Raw genomic sequence first — 12024 nt, 5'->3', positions numbered from 1 at the left:
CGGCTTTTCAAGAGTCATTGACAGTATTTGTGTGAATAAGCTCAAACAACCTCTTATACTTTAACATTTTAAAAAAGCTCTTACTGTATAAACCATGTGTATGCTTAGATAATCATGTAAAATATTTTGTGATAGTTCATCAAAAGACATTTTTCTTATGAAAAGCACCAATCCCTTTTTCTAATAGCTTATAAATATACTGGTTTGCAATACAAAAAAAACCTAGAAAACCTAGAAACACTAAAAATATTAAAAGCTATTTCAAATAATATCTAGGTTAATTAGGTGAAAATAAGTTAATCATTTTAGGGAGCTAAGAAACATGCATGCAAAAATGTATAGTGTCTATTGTAGCATAAAAATAAAAATATTCTAGCATAATGTTTAGGGAGTAAAGATTGAAATACTAACTCATTTTTGTAGATATAAAACTCACTTTTTGCTAAGAGTTCAGACAGTTTTGATTGTAAGATGTTTTTAGAAAGAGATATATAACTTAACCTCATTTCTTCTCATTCTCATCTTTTATTTCTCTAATTTTTTAAATTATAATTTTCTTAAAAAATAAATTAAAAAAAAATTCTTCCCTGCAACCTGTTGCTACTGGTAATATAACAGTCATGGATCACAGATATAAATGTAATGGCAAATAAGTAAATTAAATAGGAGACCCTCAGCAAATTAATGTCAAAATAAAACCACCAAGGGAATCAACTCCTTTTTCTTGTCAGAGGGCAAATATTAAATCAGCTGATAAGATTCCATAGTCTTCTTTCTTTTTAATCAACACTTAACTGAACTGGATTTTTAGATATTTAGTGTGTGTAAAGCTCATAACTAACCTGAGCTCTTGCCTAGCCTTCTTGGCTTTGAGAAGCATTGTCAACAGTGGTCCAATTTAAGTATAAGAACATAGTCATTGAAGTGTTATATTATCTTTAAACAGGAATGCAAGTCAAAGACGTGGAGATCAAGTATTGTGTTTAAAAAAGACACTCTTGTCATTCGGGAAGTTAGAGAGGATGACATTGGAAATTACACTTGTGAGTTAAAATATGGATTCTTTGTTGTCAGAAGAACTACGGAATTAACAGTTACAGGTAATTACTGGCTCCTGCTATCTCTTATATTTAGAAAAAACATTGAATGTTGTGATTTGAGTTGTGCGTATTTGAGTCATTATACCTACATAAACTGCTTTTGCACAAAACTTTGTTGTGTGCCTAGGTATGAACGGTTGATACATCAAAGCTGTCCTGAATACTTCACAGTAATATGTGTGAACAAGTCTGAGTTCTGGTCTGTTGCAAAAGCTTGTGGGTAGGTCTTGTTTTTGAATGGAAGATGTGGACAAGGAACAGGTAGCTTCAGCAAGCACTACCTCTAACAGAAAATAAGATCATTAAGTATATCATACTTCTTCATGTGGTTAAACGCCTTGGGACATAAGAATAGCTATAGCTACAACCCAATAGCAGTAGCTCTAGCCCAGTGAGACCATTGCAACTGGGTGATAGGTATGTAACTGGTAGTGTTCGAACAGCACATGGCTGAAGCACAGTGGCATTCTTCCTCTGGTATTCTCTCCCAGTTTTCTGTAGTATATAGTTCAAGAACTTCCTGATCTCAATCATCATGTGCAATGGTTACCAATTAACCTATTTTCCATTAGTCTGATTATTTTTTTAATCCATTTATTCTTGGCTTCAAAAACATTTTGAAGTATCAAGTTCCATAGAGTAATTATGTAACATAAATAAACTCTATAGTTTAGCAAACAGCAATTGAAGAAGATGCATTTAATATAATCTGCATTTAAAACTACCGTATAAATATGTAAAATCCATCATAGACAAAAACAAAATATATACCATAATAGTAATGTCCACAGTGGCAGAACAGTATGAAGAATGGTCCATTAAATTTTCAGTTCCTCTCCAGGCCCCTAACCTCTGTTTTACAAACACGTCAGAATATAGCTGAACATGCACCTAAGGTAGAAAATTAGCCACTAGAATTATAAGATGACATTGTAAGACAGGAGTACATCAAGATCTGTGTAATGCAGTGTAGTTCCACAGTATATTCCCTAAAAGAAGGCAGAAACAGGATTTTCCTGGCAAACTGGAGGTGAACTAGAGTCACACAGTTGACAAAGACATTTGCATATGTAAGTTCTTGCACCCTCAAAGTACCAAATAAACCAAGAAACAAATCTTAAAGAAAGAGTTCTGTGGCCTTTTCTTGTTCCTTGTTAGTATCTAATATATAAATATATTGCACATTGACAATTAGTAACAGCACTTATGTTGTACATTAGGTTGACTTGTAACAATTTCCTTTCATGGTGAAAAGTTTGTTTTCTATTTTGATGTATCCCATTTGCCCTCCACATTATCAGAAATTATAGTGAATTATGGTTTGTCATTTTCTTCCAGTAGATTAGTCTGGAAATCATATTGTTTATGTTGTTTTGAGAGAATTCAAGTAATCGATCATATTTGTTTAAGCTCAATATCCAGGATCCCTTCATAATTTTTCTTTTGCATGGAATTGATTTATTTGGTCAGTACAGACCGGCAATTACTGTCTAGTGATTAACCTCACAGTAAACATCCATATACTCTGATTGACTCTCATATGAAGAATGCAGAGACAAAGTCTTCAAGAATTTGATTTATACCAGAAAGAGGTTGTCAACTATCTTTTGCAAGGAATTGATTTATTTGGTCAGTACAGACAGGCAATTACTGTCTAGTGATTAACCTAACAGTAAACATCCATATACTCTGTTTGATTGACTCTCATATGAAGAAAGCAGAGACAAAGTCTTCAAGAATTTGATTTATACCAGAAGGAGGTTGTCAATTATCTTTTGCAATATATGATGTATGGATTCAAAGAGTACATATTCTCTCAGTCCTCAGATGATACCTTCTGTCCCTATGGTTGGTGCTCCACTGCACAGCAGTATTTCAAACAGACTCAGATAGACAGAAAGGAGAAAGAAAACAACATTGAAACCAGATGCATGTTACTATTTGTAGTAATAGTTTAAAAAATGTAATTCATCACTTGTGGTGTAGGTAGGAGTTCAGTATTTAATGTTTAACTAGACAGAGGCAGAAAGACACGTGGCTGATTTTGATGTGTGAAAAATGAATGAATGCGTATAGAGGAATTATTGAGTTTCCACCTCTGCAAACCCCGACAGGTGTCAGGACAACCTCCAAATTAGTAAACTGCTTGGGTAGTACTGTAGGTCTTCATACCATCTTCATAATATTATGTGACTAAACAGAACAGATTTACTCATAGTACTACTAATTTTATATTACCTCTGTATTGATGTCTTGATAAGGCTTTTTACCAATGCTTTACAGGAAGAGATTCACACTTTAGGTGCCTGTTTTATGCTTTCTCTGTGAGCTGAAAAACAGTTTAGTTGCCCTGTACATACGTTGAGGAATATATAGAATAAATGGGGGCTGGAAGGGACTGTTTGTTTGTTTTGAAGAAGGAATTAAACTTTAGTTCAGGAACTGAGAAATAAATGTTGTAAATGTCAAATTAAAAGTACAAAATTAAATTGATAGTTGATGGCTTTACTGTATTAATGAAAACATAATTAATTGAAACAAAGGAATGACTTGACGTACAGTTTCTGACATGTCTCCAGGCAGTATCATTAAATGATGACGTTTGTGTGAACCATTGCTAAGAACAAATTCCATCAATAAACCCCAGCTCCACAAGGAGTAAAAAAGTTATTTCTAAGGCATTTGAAATTTCTCTGCCAAATATACTTTTTAGTGAGAATAAAAGAATTTAAAAAATAGGGGTAAGAATTACCGGTTTACCTCAGACTTTCCAGAACATGTGGGAAGTTGTAATGTGTTTATCAACTTGTAATGTGTTTATCAAAATGGGATTTATGAAAAATAACTCTCTGTATTCATTAGCATTACCTTGTGTGGTAATGGTGGGTGTCCCACCATAACACACCCATCATCAGAAAACTCAATCACTTATTTTTTTCCATTTTCTTTGTGCTATGTTTCTATGTATGTGTTAAGTGAGATTGGAATTTGGACTTTCTACATTTCTTTCCTGGAATATACTGTCTTTCCTCTATAAACAGAAAAAAACTCCACCTCTGCTGCAAGAAATGCATGAGCCATATGTTATATATGTATGCATTTGTAGTATTCTATAGAAGCTGAAGATCCTCCTTTGTGCATTATTACCATTGCCTAGTAAGAAATCAAATCGTTCATTATTTTGCTAAGAAATCATAGGTATCTGGCTGTTGGCATAACAGTGTGTTAAGCAGAGAGTAGAACTGGGTTAAAGCAGCATTCTTGTCCTTCTACCTAGCAGAGGCAAGGAGAAACAGGCAGAATATCCAGAGAGTAAAATTACACAATCATAGGAATACTCTCCAGTATCTTATTTTAGTTACCTAAAATTTTCTTCTTCCTTTGGCTTTCCAAAACTCAAATTAGAATGAACAAGATAAAAACGATGATTTTGGAAAGTAGCATTATTTCAGTGGATAGCCTATTTCTGAACAATTTTTACTGAAAACTTTTCTTCAGATTGGAAACTAAATTTGGGCCCCGGCAGCCTTTTGTACAGAAGTCTCAAAGTTATTTATTGTAAACAGTCTTTTTTGCAAATGATAATTTAGGTGTTCTATAAATGCAATAAAAAGAAAAAGCTATTGAGGCCTCCAGACAATGATGCTTTGTTGAATTTGTGGGGTAGGAGAGATGCTAAACCTTTCTCTCACAGACGACTTCTGCTACTTCATGCAAATAATATATCTGTTCTTTGTTTCAAATACACACAAGTTTGAATTCCCAATTCTAAATTCATGGGTACCATAGATCTATCTAAATTAGAATGGCAGACCTAATACTGAGGTGACACACACATATAACTACATATAAGGAATGTATCCTGTAAGTATGTTGAAAGTACACTGCCGTTCAGTACACACACTACCTGAAATTCCTGGTGATTTTTAAGACAGGAGTGGATTGCTCTTGTAATAAAAAAAGAATAACATAAATCTTATTGGGGAAGAAAAGATAGGATGTCTTCAGACAATATGAGATAGGATAGAAACATTTTTCTTGACCTTATAAACAGTCATAAAAAGCTCTCTTTCTAGTATTACGCATAGGAATTAGAGTAGAAGGTAGAACATCTTCACAAGAGTTTGTTGGAAGAACAAGGCCATATATATAAGCAACTGCAATACCGTAAATTAAGTAACAGCTTCTGGGTTACTTAAGGCAGTTAGGGTGAGCCAGCTACGACACTGGTGGGATGTGGCAGCAGCCTGCCTTCCTCACTTCTCCTTCTCTCTGGGCAACTGTGGAGGATCACTAACTTCAGGATCCCTGTTATTTTTTCCATGCAATGCACTTTGGCAGCCTTGCTCTCCCATAGGGAAAACATTGTTGCTATTACAGACTATTAAACTATGGATATAATTATATAGGCACATTATTTTCAATATTGATGTTGTGTATGCTTGTTGTGATAACCCTAGTGCTTCACACTAGGGTTAGATACCTATATGCTTCATAATGGAATATCGAATGGCTCATATTCTGATTTAGAATTAAAGTTGAAAAAAAAAAGAAAAAAATAAAAGAAGGAAATTCACACATTTTGAAAAAGGCCAAACTCACTTTATAGGTGGTATCCATCTCATCTAACTATAGCAGTTGAAAATCCCTAAGCCATGGAAAAAGATGATTTTCCCTTCTTTTAAAGAATGAGAAAACAAATTGCCCTTTCTTAGCTTAAATTATAAGCACTGAATGCCACCTTAGGTACACCTTTAAAGTAACAACCATATTTAGTGCTCACAGTTTTTGTTTTATGAAAAAAGTCTTGTTAATGGCAGCAACATTGCACTAACATTTGTAAATAATGCACAAAATCTTCAAATGTTATGTACCTATTCCTCACCAAGAATAAGTATATACTTTACTTCTGATGCAGGATATGATTTCTTCTTATAACATGGATGTATCTGTCAGGGTTTTATTAGGATAATTCTTTTTGTTTTTGTTTTAATGTTGTTTGGAAGATCTGTATCTCACACTGAAAATATATTATCTAAGTGATTTGAATCAGTTTCCTTACTGTTCTGATATCTGACTTAGAAATTATCTGCTTTGCAAAATACAAACTGTGCACTGATTATTCTAGCATGTAACTAATGCGAATATTCACATAAACAGTGTAATTGGTGGGTTTTGGTTTCCGGTTATGTAATTACATGTTCTAAAAAGTCCTGCAATGTACAAAAACATTTGTAGATATTTATACCTTCAGATTGGTCAGATTAGCAATTTTTTCTTTTATATGTGGAATTTTAATTAAGGCATACCTGCTTTCTGTGACATACTTAATTAAGTGTATGTTCATACTTGGGAAAGAATCATATTTTAACAGCATATTATTAACTTAGTCGTAGTACACAACATGGGTCAAAAATATTTGCCAGCAGTGATTTCTTTTAATTAAACGTTAAGTTTAATAAGATTCTTTTTGTTACTTATATCACCAAGACACTTGCAAGCACAAACTCTTTCCACTTTTGCAGAATTTCATTCAGGTCAAATGAAGTCCAGTTTGGGTCTAAGAGAGAGTATATGTTTCCCCACTGCAATATCAAATATTTCTCCGTGATGAACATCATAAAGCAAACAGACCCTGTCAGCCTTGCAGTTGGAGCATTACTTATTCAATTCCTCCATGATTTTTTTACTTTTAAATATTAAAGTATTTTTTTCCATTCTGTTAAAAGTGAGAAGCCCTTATACCTTGGAGACGGAATCAGAGATAATCAGTATGTTCTTACTCCTGAAGCCTTTCCTCAGAAATACCCTTTATTGTCCTTATTCGTTGATTAGTCCCCTTAAAGTCCCCTTGAAACCCCATTTGTGCAATGTTCTCTAATGGACAAAGAGGTAAAAGAAGGAAAAAAAGGAAGTATTTATGCCTTGTGGCAACAGTCCTGAAGCTTGATAGCCTATTTTAGAATCTGAAATTTGAAGAGCTCTGCTTGTTTAGCCCAGTCAAGTGAAGGCTGGCACAAAATATGATTATCTCAGGTATATTTGTAGAGGAGATACATCGGGGAGGAAGAAGAGCTAATGAAGAACAAATGGCACGAGAACAAATGGAAATAAATGAGCCACAATAAAATTAGGCTGGAAATTAGAAAATGTTTCTACCTGTGCTGGGTTAGGAAACAAGCCTTTGAACAAATTAAACGGGAGATAGTTCATGCAGTAGCCCTTGGGCCAGTCCGGGCAGGACAAAATGTAAAGAACGTGCTCTACACCACAGCCGGGGAGAATGGCCCCACCTGGAGCCTCTGGCAGAAAGCACCAGGGGAGACTCCAGGTCGACCCCTGGGGTTCTGGAGTCGGGGATACAGAGGATCCGAGGCCCGCTACACTCCAACTGAGAAGGAGATATTGGCAGCATTTGAAGGGATTCGAGCTGCTTTGGAAGTGGTTGGTACTGAAGCACAGCTCCTCCTGGCACCCCGACTGCCGGTGCTGGACTGGATGTTCAAAGGGACGGTCCCCTCTACACATCATGCAACTGATGCTATGTAGAGTAAGTGGCTCACACTGATCACACCACAGGCCCGAATAGGAAATCCCTGTTGCCCAGGAATCTTGGAAGTGATCATGGATTGACCATAAGGCAAAGATTTTGGAATATCGCCAGAGAAGGAGGTAATGTGTGCTGAAGAGCCCCATGTTGGGTGCCAAAAAGGACTGTTGTGATTTAACCTTGCAGGTAGCCAAACATCACACAGCCGCTTGCTCACTCCCTGCCCCATAGTGGGATGCAGGAGAGAATTGGAAAAAAAAAGTAAAATTTGTGGATTGAGGTAAAGACAGTTTAATAGAACAGAAAAGGAAGGGGAAAAAAAAAAAAAAAAGATGATGATGATGATGATGATGGTGATGATGATGATGACGATGATGATGATGATGATGGTAGAATATACGAAATGGGTGATGCACAATGCAATTGCTCATCACCTGCCGACCGATGCCCAGCCAGTCCCCGAGCAGCGATCATTACTTCCCAGACCAGACCTCCTAGTTTATATACTGAGCATGACATCGTATGGTATGGAATACCCCATTGACCAGCTGGGTTAGCTGTCCTGGCTATGCTCCCTCCCAGCTTCTTGTGCACCTGGGAAAGGAAGGGAAGCTGAAGAGTCCTTGACTAGCAGACTACTTAGCAATATCTAAAAACATCAGTGTGTTATCAACATTCTTCTCATACTAAATCCAAACCGCAGCACTATACCAGCTACTAGGAGGAAAATTACCCCAGCTGAAACCAAGACAGTATAATAAGCTTTGTCTCTCTTGCTTTCTGACAGAATTAGTCTTCATTAGCACAGTAGAAAATCTTAAATGACTGTATGTATGTATGTATTTTTAGTGCTGAAAAGTCCACTGTGAAAATAAATAGTATGAAGAAATAATTATAATTAAATTATATACATAACCTCACAGCTCACTACATTTGGATCTTATATATACAGCCAGTCACCATATTTGGCGGGGGCGGGGAAGGGGGGGACTTTGAATGTTTTAGCCTTCTTTAAGTGGTCTGTATTCTAACTATGTAAGACAAAATGTGCACCCTTTTTTCCCCAAAATGTTGGCATTAATTCTTTCCAGTTCTTCTGCTCTTTCTCCTTCAATACATTGGAATGCAGAAAGGTGCTGCAATAAGCATGTACCTCTTTTTTTTTAGCAGGTATTAAGTGAGAAAAGTGTTAAAGAACAAAGACCTTTTTTTTCCAAGCATTTAGAGCTTGAGAACAGTCTCTGCTTGGTTTCTGCAGTTAATGACAGGGATGAACCATTTTGAATGTACCCAGCCCCTCCTTGCTTCAGCTGATCCTAATAATTATCAGAGCTGATGCTCATTCCTTTTGTTCGTCATGAATTTAATTCAACTCCAGAACATATTCAGACCGAAATTCTATTTACCATTATTCTGTGCAAAGACTAATAAAATATAAACCAAACAAGAGACTCATTATGAAAGCAGCATGTTCAAAATACCAACCTAGCATTTTTATAATACATAAAATCCTGTAGATTCAACAAATTCATGGCTGAAGAGTGGATCGGATGGTGTTTTTTTAATTAGAAATGAGCAATCTTCTTTTATAGTGCAATCATTTTTGTATGGCTGAAAACAAGGGTCTAAATTAATCTCCTGTGTGCATTTGAGTAATAATAATCAGAATGTTATGTAGAGATTTGATTAAAACATTCTCTATAAATGTTCATTAAACATATTCATTGTAAATGGGTTTAGTGAGGTATTCAAAACCAGCCTTGTATGAAGATAATAATGAGCAAAGCTTTATGTATTTTACTTCAAAGTAAGTGTAAATGATGTCATGTACTGTATGTTATAGATTTAAATTATGAGTTAGAAAACCAACTTCAGCAACTTAGCGAAAGAACGGATGTGTAAATTAAAGGGAGACAGACTCCCAGCTGTATTTTGAACCTTGCTGCTGGTGACCTTCTGACATTTCTACATTTGTGATATGCCAAACTGGGGTGTTCACAAAGGCCAGCTTTAATAAGCAGAGGCTATTCCCATCCGTAGTCACTGGAGAGAGAGAAACTCCTCTAGACAGTAATTCAGAGAAACAGACAGAGTTGGGTGGTCTCATCTTGTAAGACAGCCTCTGTGGGCAGTAGAAAGAGTAGAGTTTCCTCTGTCTAAAATTAGATCTGATGAATAACTTGTTCCTTTTGGGTAATAGGTTTACATGCTTGTCATTCTGGACGAAGTCCTAATTCATGCATAACATACCTTCTATAATATTCTCTCCTTCTTAGTTGCTGTATTTTTCTGTTATTTGTCAAAAATTCCTTCAGGACATGGCCACTATTGCTGACTTTTCTTATTTTACTAACGCTTTTTATACTAGTACAAAAGTACACATTCTTTTGCACTTCCCTTGCTATAACCTAGGTCTTCCTCTCTACCTGATAGTGTATCTTCAGAAGAGGGGAAGTGATCAACCTCTTGTGGCTTTTTGTGTGGATAATGTAAAAAGAGAACATTAGTTATAAAACCCTAAGACATATTAGAAAGTTTTGTGTTTAGTACATTAAAGTAAGTTTCAGTATTTACAAGCTTATTTTAATCATCCTTGTTCACTGTGCATCATGCCCGTTGATGCCTGTGCTTATCTCATATAATGTTAACGCATGGAAAAATAAATATATGGCTTCTGACAGTTACTTGGGCTGATGCTACAAGACAGTTGGTGTTCTGTATTCCCTGTTGACAATATGGTGCCAGCGAAAGTTAAGGGGACGTTTTAACTTGTCGTTATCAGTAGAAGAAATCTTTTTATTCCCTGCTGAAAATGAAGAATTCCACTTAAATTAGATATAATGTAACAAGTGCAGTGTGTTGGTGTATGTATGTTGTTAAAATTATGACATTTTTGCTTATTTCTATCCATAGTGTTGTTATTAGGAACCTGATGACTTTTTAAACTTGTACTAGACTTTTTTTCCCAATTGTGGCTTTGTCTGTAAGATTAAAAACTAATGTAAAAAAATAATAACTCCAAACAAATGTGGTTTTTACATCAATTGAGAAAAATTTAGGGAAATGCCATTTCTTGGTATGATGGAAGTTCATTTGTGTGAGTCAGTTTTCTTTTCTTCATGAGTCATATCAGAATACTGAAATATAAACATTTTGAGTAGATGTTGTTACCATGATGCTACTTCCCATTGTTTCGTTTAGTGTGGTGAAGTTGTTAAGATGAGCTCCATTCTACAGAGAGAAGGAAACTGTAGACAAAAATGTTTCTCACAAAATTGTAAGTGTTAGTGACTACTAAAGACATAAAAGACTTATAAACCCTTAGTTCAATAAGATGTTACAAAAATTAAATAAATCTGTTCTTAAGGCACCCAAGATGCTTGTTAAGCAACCTTTTAAAATGTAGTTAAATGACATTCAATGTTAATGTTTCGCATTATTGTTATGGAATCAGAAGACTTCATTTTACTTTTACATTCCCCTAGAGTATGTTAAATCCAACAATATTGTCCTAACCGAGCATTTATCATTTCCCTAGCTTTTCTTTGAAAGCTTTAGATAATTTATGTGTACAGTGGAGTCTTCCAGGATGGTATTTTAATAAACTAGAGTATAAAATGTACAAGCATGATAGTATATGGACCTTGTCTTGCCTCCATCCTTGAAAACAATCTGTACACATCCTTAAAAACAGTCTATACACAATTACACTAACTGAATATTTAGCTTTAAAATGGAAGACAATTTTCCATTGTTTTCAATATCCTTCACCATCCCCCAAAAAAGAAGTGATCAGGCTTTTTCTCATGTTGTTGCCTCACAGTATTAATTAACCATCTAAAATATCACAGTATATAAACAATGGGAAAAGTGCATATCAAATTTAAGAAACGAGTTTTACTTGGAATTCTTTCACAAGCGTGAATCAAGAGTGAAATCTTGGTTTCTTTGAGATGAGAGGCAGTTTGCCCATTAACTTAACAGAGCCAATATTTCACCATTTGACTTTTTTGTTAAGAAAGATCAGAACTCATGTTCATTTAAAAAAGTAAAATCAGATTTTAAAACAAACCAACCCTGCAAATCACCTTGGTGTTTTATTGGTTACTCTCTCATGCAATTTCTTTCAATTAATTTATCAATTACTTTTAAAAAAGAAATTTAAAAATACCTTCATCATGTTGTACTAACAGCAAAAAAGGCATGATAACTGCATAGTGACCATCCAAAACAGAATGAACAGTAGATGAAATATTTTTTACTGTAATAAAAGGGGAAAAACCTGCCCATCTATTTTTACATGACTCTAAAATACAGGGTTTAATTTTGGATCTGGCTGAAACTATAGTCCTTCCTAATTTACTCACTTGGTGA

General features: G+C 35.1%; 1 protein-coding gene across 1 annotated transcript in view; it reads left to right on the top strand.

The window, feature by feature from the left end:
- IL1RAPL1 (interleukin 1 receptor accessory protein like 1) overlaps positions 1–12024 on the top strand; it is an 801697-nt gene that overhangs the window by 494109 nt on the left and 295564 nt on the right. The window contains exon 5 of the mRNA XM_075174657.1: positions 947–1100. Within this exon, the coding sequence (XP_075030758.1) occupies positions 947–1100 (154 nt within the window). The remainder of the gene's footprint in view (positions 1–946; positions 1101–12024) is intronic.

The sequence above is a fragment of the Calonectris borealis genome, chromosome 1 (genome assembly GCF_964195595.1).
Source record: "Calonectris borealis chromosome 1, bCalBor7.hap1.2, whole genome shotgun sequence".
Taxonomy (NCBI): Eukaryota; Metazoa; Chordata; class Aves; order Procellariiformes; family Procellariidae; genus Calonectris; species Calonectris borealis.
Note: the sequence above shows the minus strand (reverse complement) of the source record. Positions and strands in the feature narration are given on the sequence as shown.